This window comes from Coloeus monedula (genome assembly GCF_965178545.1).
Source record: "Coloeus monedula genome assembly, chromosome: 2".
NCBI classification, from domain to species: domain Eukaryota; kingdom Metazoa; phylum Chordata; class Aves; order Passeriformes; family Corvidae; genus Coloeus; species Coloeus monedula.
In genome coordinates, this window is record NC_138782.1 from 82,774,517 (window position 1) to 82,788,316 (window position 13,800).

Genomic DNA, 13,800 nt, shown 5'->3' on the forward strand with positions numbered 1-13,800 from the left:
CCCTGCCCATCAGGGGTTATCTATATGTTTTTATGTACATGTTGGTGAGAACCTGATAAAAGAGGGGCTAGAGAAGGATTTATGAAGCAGTGCATAGGGATGTAACACAGGGATCAATGGGAAAATGAGCTGTAGCAGTTCCACTGCTGCCACAACAACTGGTCTTGGCTTTCCTTTGAAGTTGCTTTGAACCATCAACGCTGAAGCACAGCCTGAGTCCAGGAACAAAGACAGGCTTCAAAGCTGCACACAGACTTTTCTGTGATGAATAAACAGATTTAGAATCCCATCCATTTCTGCTTATCTAGATAATGGTCACCACAAACACACACAGGGCAGAGATATGCCACGTGTCCTAAAGAAAAGCAGCTTGCAGGAAGCCAAGTCCTAAACAGATACAAAATTTCTCTGCTACAATTCGTTATCAGATAGTAGCATATTATATTAAATACTAAAACTAGAGGAATTTCTGTATTTTCTGTTCTAGAGTCTTTGGATAACTGGCATATTTGAACAATTTGTTCTCAAAGGCAATTAGCAGCTGACTGAAAAATTGCTCTTGGTGGGGTGCTTTCGTGCTAATGACACCAAAATAGTTATTAATCTATAAAAAAATGAGCATTGCCAACCACAACCTTTCAGTAATCCCTACCAGTAAATCATTAAATTAGCTTGTAATCATGAAGTTGATTTTAAAAAATTGTCTTGAAGGTGCTTTTTAAAAACCTGCTAATTTTTTTGTTTCTAGAGGTTACATATTTTTGCTTTTTTTTTGTGACTGAAAATGTATTTTAAGAGACAAAGACAGTAATGCTTCCAGGAAGTGGGACTTTCAGGAAAACAAGAAGTATTGGAAAATTGACAGCATGGCAAGTGCTCTGAACTTATGTATTTGTTCCAAATTCAAAGACAACCAAAATGTTATGGAAAATGTCTAAATTTTACCATCTCACAAGTACAAACGTCAGATAGTTACTGGTTACTATGACTACATGGAAATCTGCTCACCAACAAACTGAGAAAGAATTTGATACCTGATTTTTGATAATGGCACAGCTACTGTTACTGCAGTAGTGAGTCATGTGGGACAATGCAAAAGTCTTTTTGTCTGACTATCATGAAGTGGAAAGTAATCTGCCAACCTACCCCGGCCAAGTGGCATTGATGCACCAGCAAACCTACAAAAGATATTATAAAACAGACTAAAACAAAATGGCAACTGCCACTGCAGTGGATGGAATTTGAACAATGAATGGTTAGTTCCTACTGCTTTACAGCCTGGAAAATTACTCTGGAGAAGATCAAATTGGGGACAGGAAGGGACTGTACAGGATTTGGTTTGTAATTAAGGATCTTCTTACTGGGACAGTTTAAACCCAGGCTTGTTCCTGTCCCCATCACAGTAACCACAGTGAGGTCAAAGACTATTCAGCTTTTGGGGCTTTGTTGATATGACAGCTACTTCTAACAGCATTTCATTTAAATTTAAAACAAACACATTTGTCTGTTTGGAAAGTGGGCAGCACACCTCACTGCTGAGAGACCAGGTCTCCCTTGGTAATCCCAACCCGTATGCTGGGGGGCCATACACTGGCAATACACAGCAGTACTGGGACAGCTTCAGCCATGCCTAAGTTTTGTCCTAAAATATATTCTGGTCTCTGAAATGGAAGCCTACATAGGTGAAGGGACACAAGTCCCACAAATGGCAGGCTCAGGTGCTTCCTGCCCAAGGTATGGACTTTGGTGCTTACATCTTCCCTAAAAGAGCATCCAAGAGTAAGGTCCAACCCACACCCTGACTGGACAAAATAAATACCTCATCCATGCAACAGGGAGTGACAAAGAGTATCTCGAACCTTGTTTCACCAACTGAGGCACCTCCCAGTGAAGAGAGGGCACACGTCAGAGTCCTGGTGAGGGTCTGTCCCTACCACCACCATATCCCTCAGCCAGCAGGACAGGGCAGCACCTGGTCCACTGTTTCCTTATACCTCAGCACAAACATTAAACTGCTTAAAGTGCTGTGGAAGCTGAACCACCAGGTTGTGATGGCTTCTGTGTAACAGCCACTGAGCAACCCAGCCACAGGAGGGCACAGTCATCCTATAAATAACAGTGCCTGCACCACTGCACACTAACCTGCCTTCCCTCCCCATCAGCAATGGAGCAAATCCCTGCCTCGTCTTTCATGGAGTCTGAGAAAACAGATGAGTTGCATTTTTTTCACAGCATGAATTTTCAGACAGTGTAATCACTGACTTGTGTACCTTTTATTAATTGCTAAAATAACCATTTCTGAAAGCACTCACTAGAATTCCGCCTTTAGCAAAGCATTAGGGGTCTGTTCCAGAGGCTCAGAGAGCAATTACACCGGTAAATGCATATTAACTGTCCAGACTATTATGTTGGGCACAATTTATGATCCTATTTGCAAGAGATTTATGCCTTAGGAAGAGGCTGCAGATCAGTAACAATGAAGAGAGACAACTCCAGTGCCGTGTCACAGAAACATGACCTTGATAGAAACAAGAGTCTGCCCAAAGGCAGATATGGGCCCAAAGCCAAAAAGGCTCAATAGAAGGAAGGCACTAAGGTCTACACTGGTGAATCTTAAACCCCCTTCCTCAGACTCTGCCCAGCCCTGAAGGCAATTCAAACTCAGGAGATTCCACTCCAACGTGTACACACCCTGGACATGTCACCTTGCAAGGTGGGTGGGTACAGGGCGCTGTGTCACGGTGGCACAGCACACCCTGGCCCTGCACAGCCCTAATGCAGGCAGCTCCCCTCCTCCCTCTGCCCCCGTGAGTGCCCTTGTCACATGCTTGATGGAAGAAGCTCCACACATGTTGCCGGTATGGTTGCAACCCTTCAAAATCAAGCCAGCAAAGGAAGTGGCCACTGGCTCTTCCACAGTAGCCCAGAGGTAGCGGTACTGGCCCAGGTCGTCCTGCTATGACAGCACTGCAGTATTGAAAGTTCTCCACTTCTAGGAAAAAATCTCGGTATTCACTGGGATAGTAAGAGGCTGACACTGGGAGACTGGGATAGAAATCTGCATCCCCTGATGCAAAGGATGCAGGACTGCACATTTGAGAGCTCTGCCTGTAACTGGGCTCCTGCAGAGCAGCAGGTATATTTCCAGAGGGGGAAACCATGCTCTCTACAGAGGGCTTAAACACCTGCTTCCAGGAGAGGCTTACAGGCTGGGAGTCCTGAAGAAAGGCAGACACTTACATCTTGATTTTTCCCCATGGACTTCAGCATTACCCTTTGTTTAGCACTCCTCTGTTGGCACTGCTGGTGGAATTTGCTCAGTGTCCTGGTGTTTGCAACTATCTCCCTGAGCTTCCTCATGCGCTACCTTAGAACAGTGGATGCAACCACTGGGAACAGGCGCTTGGAAATTGGGCAGGCATCTATTTACATCCAAAGTTCATCCCAAGGGAAAGGAAACAACACAAGTGACTTCCAACACAGTCGCAGGTAGACTTCTGACAGCTCTCCTGGGTTACTGGAGTCTCTATTATAGACTCTACAGACCCAAATTAATGAGATTTGGTTTACATTAGTTTGTAATACATGTTATTTTTCCTTTCTCTGATTAAAAAAACCCCAACCTATAACCCTATTTTTTCCTGCACATTCCTATTCTCCAGAGCATCCAACAGTTGTACAATCTCCTTTAAAGCCCTTCTCCCATGTCACACTTTGCCTCTTCACTTCTATGTTTGCAGAAATCAACAGACTATCTTGCTACAGGCAAATTGAACCAAGATCATAGAATGGTTTGGGTTGGAAGGAACCCTAAAGATCACCTAGTTCCAACTCCCCTGCCATGGGCAGGGACACCTTCCACTAGACCAGGTTGCTCCATCCAGCCTGGCTTTGAACACTTCCAGGGATGGAGCATCCACATCTTCAGCCAACCAAAAAAACAACCAACTAAAATAACCAGGAAAAACTCATGGCTTCAATCCCTGATACAAAGTGCTGAATGGTGCTTGTAAAGTCATGTAATATAAAATCAAGCCACTAAATTCACAGCAGAATCAAAATATTCTGAAGTTAAAATATAACCAAGTGTTAAATACTTGCAGGAGCATACAAGCATATGTGGATATTCTGAAGCAGCTGTACACAAAGAGAACTGAATAAGCTCTCATGTTTCTCAATGTCTCTGTGCTGCTCTCCTCCCCTTTTGCTACAGAGAGGCAGTCATGAAACACCGTTAAGAACAACTTCACTCTGCACAATAAATGATGATGATGCATGTCCAGCAGAAGTGATCAAGGCATGAAAAATAATCATGAACAGAACAAATTACAGCTTATATGAAATGGGACCACAGAAATAAGCCCCTTTGCATATTTTCATTCAGCTAGAAATGGTTATGAACCCTGGGCTATTGTTCCATTTGAAACTAATTTTCTGCTTCTTAAACTGGAGCTTCCAGAAGGGAAATTTCAGGATCTCTAGCCTTTGTTTTAAATCAACTTTTTTTCCCAGTTAGATTTTCAAGGGTGCAGACAGGCAGGGGACTGGATGCAGAGCAGGGAGCGCCAAGCGGGCCATGCAGCCATGCAGCGCAGGGAGCTCGGCCACGCCGGAGCGCCGCACCAGGATTCGCAGCATGCACGCAGCAGGCGTCAGGCGCAGGGCAGGGCCGATGCAAGAGAGTTCTAACCTCCTTCTCTCTTTCTGATCTTCTAGGTTCCTTCCTAGCCTTTCTCTTCTGGTTTCTCTTATTTTTTTCATCCTTGATTTCCTTCACCGGGACAATTTTCTCCTGGACTATTTCTGAGGTTTGTGCTGTATGGACACTCATTGACCATTCAGAGATGGCATTGGGATCCCAGTAAGAGTTGTCAGTATTGGCAGGGAGAAGGAAAGAGTCAGCTCCCGGAGTGGCGTATTCTACAGAGCTGGACTCCACCGGCTGAAACTCGTAATAATCCCACTCCAGGCCACTGGAGGTCATTCTTCAACTAATTCTTAAGGCTCTTACCGTGTTTAGGGAATATATCTGTAGAACATGAAAGGGAGCATTTTAATCTCTCCACAACATTTAGCAGCTTTTAAGTTTCTGCTTATCATCTGGCAAATTAAAACTTAGTCTTGAATTTGATCAAAACTCCAAAATAAAGTGTTTAGGTTTCTCTTGTTATTTGGAAAAATAAAATGTAGGTCATCTTTTTGGATTTTTGTGTGCTATCACAACAATGCCATAGACCAAGATCAACAAAATAATTTGCTTTTCAATGAAATATAATACTCCACACACAGGCATTTTCATATCTGAACCTGCTGAAAAACAGCAATGAAGCATACAGATGTTAATCAACACTTGAGACTAAGATGCCTTCACTGCCACATAAGTACACAGTAAAAGTGACAGAAGGTATAATCAATAGATTGCAACTAAAAGAGACTACAAACATATTTTGTGGGGCATAAACTGTAAAATGGATTATACAAGGAGAAGCCATAAGCAGAGAACCTTCTTTGAAGACCTATGTAAAAGGAAAGCAGAAATATTTTAGTTAATACCTATCACAAGCAAAAATCTTCATTTGGAGTTTTAGCCTTCCACCTCCTACAAGACAAATCCAAACATACCCTTTGAGATTCAGCAACTCCTGAGGCTCCCCTCAATCCCAACCAAATTACTAGTTCTACTAAGTACAAAGCTACACATCAAAATACATTTTAAAGAAGCAGTATCTATGCGTCTTCTCTGCTCACATTAATCACCACATTTAGAGGAACTATCCAATTGTCGTGAACAAAGCCTCTGAGAAGCTCACAAGACAACATGTCTTCTATGAGCTGAGCATTTCTACAAGCAAGACTTTTCACTGAACTGAAATGATGCTGAACACTGCTTTACTGTTTTTCCATCATGGCTATCATGTTTACATATAAACAGCCTAGATTTTATTCCTAGAGGCTTAAAACAAATGAACCAGACTTATTCAAAAAACAGTTTCCACAGAAACCAAATTTGACCAAATAAGTGGAAGCTCTTGCTTTCTTAGAGCAGCAGTTTTCTTTTCTCAGGAAAACTGGCTGTATCTGTAAAGTATCTGCAGTTTTGTCTTAAATATCTAATGAATCATTTCTGCTGGGAGAAGTCAAAAAGCATACCCAGGATACATCTGAATAAACTGATTTTCCCATTCCACTTGCAAATCTGCTCCATTTCACAGAAGAGCACAGTGAAAGAATAAAGAGCACAGGAAGCAAATTTTCTTTGTGGAAAATTAAGTTTCCCTGTAGAAAGCTGGCCACATCAGTACTCCAGCCCCAAGCTTGTCAGGCAGACTGCTCTTGTCTCACAGGGAGTCAGCTACTCATGCAGAGAAAAAAACAGTTTTCCAATTGCTATAGACATTTAACTCTCTAGATGCAAACAAATGCCCAAGGGCATTTTCAAAAGGCACCTAGACATTTCCAGTGTCCTAACAGTCACACAGGTGCCTTTACTAACACCTCTGGACCTCTATGGCCTGTGAAGACTCTCCACCTTATATATTACAGGGGGAACAAAAGCAACGCTTCCTCAACTTCTTCCAGTGTGCCATCAGAAGTTAGTGATTAATTTGAAGAAATCATGCTTATTTAACTGCTGTTGCACATTTCAGCCTACACCTTTTTTCACCAGAGTGAGGGAACTAATTCCACGTTACCTGTCACTCCAAAGTGCCTTAAAGCCCAGTCCAAGATTAGAACAACTCTTATAGAAACCCAAGAAATTCCAGTAACTTACATATTTTACCAAATGAAGACAAACTACCATTTGGTAAATTCAAAGCTTTTTTGTGCTGATGCCCCACCACACAACAACCTCAGAGATGTGACCACCCCCACATGAAGCATGATGCCATCCCATGGCACAGCACTGTGCTACGGGCAGCTGTTCTAGATGCTGAGGGGTGTGTCTACTCAAAAAGCATCTCCCAGTTCAGGCAAACATCACAACAGGCTGTATCCCCTACCTGATGTCCTCCAGCGGGTTCCCACAATGAACTCCTAGTGCATTTCTACAAGAAACAGCAGATGATGGCTCTCACACCCACCTGGCACAAGCAGAGCTCTTATAAAGCTCTGCAGCTTGAACAAGAGGACCAAGCTATTCACTGAAAACCACCACATTTTACATTTTTTCCCATACACTTTTGCATCTCCAAATTAGAGGTTACATCTCTGAATTGGAAAGTCGAGAGAGAGATTTTGTTGTTATTTAATCCTACTTCAAAGAAGTGAAGGTCTACTGTTATTTGCAAATCACCTTTTCCTCTCCACCCCAAGTTAGAAGGTTGTATCTACTTACATCATCCTGAATATCGAGGTCACAACCTGCCTTCAACAAAACCTGGACAACGTGGAGATGACCCTTGTGGGCAGCAAGATGCAGGGGGGTCCGGCCATGCTATGAATGAGAAGAAAATAATAATACCTTAAGATGAATTTTTATGCATGGTAGTTGAATAGTCATCATTCTTCTGCTTGTACCTCACTCTCTGAAACCTGCAATAGTATCAACTGACATGTATTAGTGTGACAAAGGCTTTACCTTGGTTTTGTGAAAGCTGCAAACTTCTCCTCCACCTTCTGCAACATTTCAGTTTATCCCGATGACACTCTACAAAAGGGATATTATATTCACATAAGGGTACTTCCTTACAAATTCAGATCTGGCTCTGTGTCCAAGCCTGAGCAGAATTCATGACCATTTTGTTTCTGTCCCTCTGGAGCACAGAACTGTCAACTGCTGTCACCTTCCCTCTGTACAGCCAAGTTGCAATAGCTGGCTAATTCATATATTGTAACAGGCACTGTCCTTGCAGTAGAGATAAGAATCACTGAACTGTTGCACATGACAGATGCTCCCCTGAAAAGGAATGGAAGACCTCTAGTCACTCCAAGTGACCTCACATGTATGACCACCAACTTCATTTCGCTAAAGATCTGCCAGGCTTTTTTAGACAATACTTATTTTTACCTCTCTCTCTAAAATCTCCACGTGAGTGAAACGTCTTAAGATCTGTGAAACAGCAACACTAAAACTATTCACTGCAGATTATTTAATGGCAATAAAGAAAATGGGATTCCAGCAATTGCTAAATTCACAAGGTATCATCACAAAGAATGCTGTTTTCTCCACTAGGCATTTTGCGAGGATCACATTAAAAGTCACATTACTCTTCACCTGTATCTATTATATATCTATTCCTTCACTACTGGTGCTATTGTCTATTTTTCCACCCAATGATCTACCCTGCAAAGGAAGATAAACAGCCCTAATACTTCAACCACAGAAGGGGCAAACACTTCAATAGCTGTCTGACTAGTGGCTTGAAGTACACAGAAGGCAACCATTGGCTCTCCAAGATTTTAAGCGACTCCTTCAGTAAGAAAACTACTTCAAGTAAATAATAAACCAAGCTCAAGACAAAATTGTTTTCATACAGCAAACCCCATACCCCCATAGCTGGTAAAGCCTTGTTAACTCAGGCTCCTGAGAGCAAAAAGGAAAAACACAGTTGGAATTCAACAGAATGGCTGAAGGCAAAATGTCTGTGCCATTACTGGTTAGTTGTGCTGAGCTTCGGAAACATTAAGTGTTGATTAATTGTCCCACATTATTGACTTAAAGGGGCAGATCTGAGGACAAAATCCTCACCCACAGTATGACACTTGAGCCTCTCAAAACCCGTATATTGTCCCCCTGCTGGCAGCAGCAGTACATTCCCACGTGAAAAACTTCCATTCTTGCCCTGCTAAAGGCATAGAAGGGCTCATTTTTGTTGCCACCACTGCCCCTGGGCACCATCCAGGCTCCTGCCTGGATGCCTCTGGCTCAATCTGGCCACAGGTGCCTAAAATCCTGTCCCTGTATCGAAGGGCACTGAGCTGCACTGACCACACTTCCTTCTCCATCAGCCTGGAGGAGAGCCAGGGCTATACTGCTGTTCCAGCTAACTCAGCAGCAGGAGGCATAAAATCCCCAGGCAACGCAGGGATAAAAAGAAAAAAAGAAAGAAAGGAAAAAAAAAAAGAACAAAATAAAATTTAAAAAAATACCAAACTGGCAAATCACTCCCGACCATGAACAATACGTCTGGATTATGAGCATGTGCTCCAGCACACTCAGATTTACAGGTCCTGACTTTCTACATTCCTTAATGCCAATAAGTAAATCACCCAATCCAGGCATCTATCTCACTTCCCAGGTTATTAATACACCATGAAAACAATTTATAGCAATCTGTGCACGGAGAAGGAAAAATCCCAAACAAACCCAACTTGAAGCCAGCTCATGTGCTTTAAAAGGAAAGTGTCAACAACATGAATATATATTCCAGCAGGGAAACTTTCTGATAAGATAACCAGCTCTAACCACTGAAAAAATGCTGACATGCAGTTAAAGGTATTATGTTAAAAGTAAGCTATGAAAGCAGAATAGGAGTTTATTTGAATACAAGGGACATATTTTCTTCACCCAACACACCTTCCTGGGCAATTGCTGGCATGGTTGAACTGAAAGACTAAAGGATCATTTTTACTCCAGAATGTTTGTGTGTTTCAGATTCTCTATCCAGAAACATAGGTTCAGAGGCATCTCGCCTACCGGAAACTCTAAAGAGAGGCTTCAGGAACCAGACTTTCTGCACACATACAGTCCTTGAGTTCTTCCTACTTTAAAGGGACACGATAAACAAAAACTATGACATTAGCCAGGAGAGGAGACTGGGAAGGAGGATCAATTCCAGCATATTACATTGATTAGAGGATCAGGCTTTTGGAAGAGTACTGATCATCTCAAGATTAATCACAGCCCTGCAAGAACCAGCAATGCCAGATTTTCTTTTTCTTCCCAGCAACATCCAAATGAGAGTAGAGGTGGGCAGTACAGCTGGACACTGTTCCAGTGCGGGCAAGGAAACATTGGACAAACATCAAATCCCCACACACATACACACACACACAGAGGTATGGATGTACATACACATGCGCACTCCAATCTAGAACAAACAGGGAGGAAGAGACAAGGCAGTTTGGGTGCCCCTCGTGTTGTGATGACCAACTTGGCGCACAGCAAGCTTTGGAGAGAAACACTGAACGAGTCCATGCCACAGCAGCAGTAGTCAGGGCTGCTTTTGCCTTCATGTCTGTAAGTCAAACCAACAGCCCTCAAACTTTTTCTCTCACAGCAATTCATCCTACCCAAAATATATAGGGGGCAGAGAGATGAACACAGACAGACAAAACTGCCTCTGTGTGTCTCCTCCATAAAGACATTCTGCACTCAATGCAGCAGCAAAGAGGGGGTTTATCTGAATACACACAAGGGTCCTAGCAGGAAAGAAAACATACAAGCCAGAGCGTCTCCTACATGCTCACTTCAAGGACAACACCAAACCCAGGGACTGTTCAACATGGAGATTACTGACTTAGAAGCTTGTGAGCATTGCCAAATATGAACTGCAATGGTTTGGGGGTTATTACAAATACAAATGAGAGACTGCTACAGCTTGGGATTAATGAACCAATAAAGCAGTCATTCATATGAAAAAAAAAAAAGGCAATTTGGACTTCTATTCAAATGTAAACAATTGCTTCAAGAGGCAACAAATCATACAAATGGTCCTGTGTCATGGACTTATTGACAAAATAAATGGGACCTATTGGACTGCAACTTCCAGCCACCGTGAAACACTGCTGTAGCTGTGGGGTGTATCGGGTGGCAGCCCAGCACCGTAAACAGCCACATGAACTTCAGCAGTAAAATGCAAGGGTAGGTTTTTGTTTGCATTCAATCCATGCTCTAACTTCCAGACACTGACAGGCAGCTGTCGATACACACCACTTAAAAGCAGAATTCTCTTAGCATTGCTGCCAATGTACATGCACTCCACAACCAAATCCATACAGGGGGGCCTTAGCACCATAAGCTCCATGATCTTTCCTTGTGTTTACGTATGTAGGTACTTTTATGCAGGTACATTCAGTTCTCCATCTCACCCTGCTCTTGTGATGCACAAGGACTGTTATTTATTCATCCATTCTGCACTCAAAAAAAACATGCCTGTCCACATTTTATTGGAAAGCCTGAAAGCAAAATCCAAGTCCTGTCACATTGTTCACACTGCTGATTTGTTAGACTGTTCTCCATGAATAACCTGCTCGTTCAAGTCAGCAGAAAGCTTCTCATTGACCTCAATAGGCACTCAGCAAGTTCCTAAGTGTGTGTTAGTCCCTTTTAATTTATCTTTATTTATTGTTTAAAACAGACACAAATAGCTTTTCAAACTGAAGGAGTGCAAAAATGTGAAAGCACCAAAATACATTTCTTTTTTGTTTCTGCCTTAGCTTAAAAAAGAAGAAAAAGAGAGACTGCTTTAAAGAACTCAACATGCTCTGAAGTTGAGACTTAAAGTACCCTAGCATTACAAAAGTGTTGCCATATGGTGTGTTCATAACATGACTAGTTCAAATGTTAAACCAAACAATTACTGAATCAAAACAGATGCACTACCTTTTGCATTTCTTTGAGGCTTTTCTCCTGAATTATCATCCATTCTCTGCAGAATTCAATTTTATAGCTTTGATCTTAATGCAGGAACCTGCTCCAGCACAAGTTTCTCATGGATTCACAGGCTCTTTCAGGCATCCACCTGCTCTGGTATGGGTCTGCTTCCACAGGCTGCAGCTGGATCTCTGCAACCCCATGAACCTCCATGGGCTGCAGGGGCACAGCTGCCTCACTATGGTCTTCACCACAGGCTGCAGGGCAATCCCACCTCCAGCATCTGAAGAACCTCCTCCCCCTCCTCCACTGACCTTGGTGTCTGCAGAGCTGTTTCTCTCACATATTCTCACTGCTGTTCCCTGGCTGTAATTACATCTTCTCTTTAACTTTTTTTTTTCCTTTTTAAATATATTATCCCAGAGGTGCTACCACCATTTCTGACTGGCCCAGCCTTGACCAGCAGCACATCCATCTTGGAGCCACCTGGCAGTGGCTCTGCCAGACGTGTGGAAGCTTCTGGCAGCTTCTCACAGAAACCATACCTGTAGCCCTTCCCACTACCAAAACCTGGCCATGCAAACCCCCATGTCAGGAAAAGGACAAGAACATCCTGGGAGGACAGCAAGGCACATCAGCTCAGCAAAAGTCCCAGTGCTTTTGTGCCAAAGATGCAGCTATCAATAATTTCACTGAAAGACAGCTCTACTACAAAAGGACTGAAAGAAGGGACCAGCTTTCTTGCTTGGAAGAAAAGGCTTAAGTTCCTAGTTTTCCAGTTTTTGCAGCTTATTCACCAAAGTACTTGATAAGGGCACCTGTGTGTTGGATCAGCTGGTAGGTATGACCAGTTTTTCAGGCTATTTTCCCCATTTCATAAAGGAATCAGCTACACATTTCACACCTGCGAAGAATGTCAGACAAAAAGGCAGAAAAATGGAAATTATCTCTTTGTCATAAGAGGCAGAGCAGCAACAGAGCCCCTGACCAAGCAGGGGCTCTTTGAGAAGAGCAGAGCCACAAAGCCTCTGCTGAGCACCACACCTGCCCTAGGCCACAACCCCGTGTGGCTGGTGGCAGAGGTCCAGCAACACAACAAGTGCTCAATGCATGTGCCACGCAGCGTCACCAGCCCTCTCTCACTGTGGGCTCCCGGATGTCAGATTGCTGGCACTGGTGTGACCTAGGGGCCATCAGCTCCTCTTTACATATTTTAAAAGGCCCCAAATCTGGAACAAGCCCGAGTGTCCCTCACTGGAGTCAGAGGAGGTGCACGTTTCCATATTGACTTCACCTGCACAGATGCCTTGCTAGTAATGCTGCCAAAATGAAACAAGTGCATCCTCAACGTAATGCTGAAGTGAGCACCCAGGTATGTGTATTTTCCATTGGATTTTGTTTCTTTCATATTCTTACTCCTTTTTCTGAAATCATCTACTCAGAAGTGACAAAAATGAAATACTGTTTTGCAGCTGAATTGTTGTTTACTGAAGCAACAATTAACCACATCATATGACCTTCCATACAGGACAAAAATAGAACTGGACAAGTCGGCTATAAAGCATTTACTAATACTTGGTTTGTTACAGAAAATATCCTTCATTTTTCTTGAGCTATGCTCAATTAATCCTTTTTGAATAAATAACTCTAGATTTATCACTGGATCCTGTACACTTTAATCTGTGGCTCTGCAGTGTTATTCACAGCAACTGGTCTGTGCTTACAGATGCGGATCAGAAATACATTTAAAGCCTACTGTGATATGGGAACTTTTTCTTTCCCTCCAGAGAGCTTTGCTTCCATGTGCCTTCCTTCAATAAAACCCAAAGAATTCAGCAGAAGTTTGCTTGACAAGTATCAAATCCTTTTTTTTTTTTTTGGAGGCACAAACTGAAAACTACTAATAAAAGCAGAAGACATACATGTAAAACAGAACTAAGTCATGCACATGGATAAATTTATTTTTATGCTTCACTGTGCAATGACTTTTATCTTGGGGGAGAAGAGGGTTCTGAGTTTCAACTTACCTGAGAGCTTGGTATATTTTACTGCACTACAAGACGCCTGCCATCTAATTTCCCTTCTAAAATTAAGAACCCCTATCCTGAAAGTTGTTCTTATTTTGTGCTTGTTCTGCTTATTGGAAGACTCCACAAGAACCTGTTGGTGTGATGGCTAAAAAACCCCTTCAGATTTCCAGTTCAAATATACCTGAGTCTAATTTCTACATCCTTGCTCTTGTGACAACCTTGTCCTCAACTTTA

The 13,800-nt window shown here is 42.6% G+C and overlaps 1 protein-coding gene across 1 annotated transcript in view; it reads right to left on the reverse strand.

The window, feature by feature from the left end:
- Positions 1-13,800, reverse strand: part of ANKRD6 (ankyrin repeat domain 6) — a gene marked incomplete at both ends in the record, with an annotated part of 32,227 nt that overhangs the window by 16,170 nt on the left and 2,257 nt on the right. The window contains one exon of the mRNA XM_082302349.1: positions 7,337-7,435. Within this exon, the coding sequence (XP_082158475.1) occupies positions 7,337-7,435 (99 nt within the window). The remainder of the gene's footprint in view (positions 1-7,336; positions 7,436-13,800) is intronic.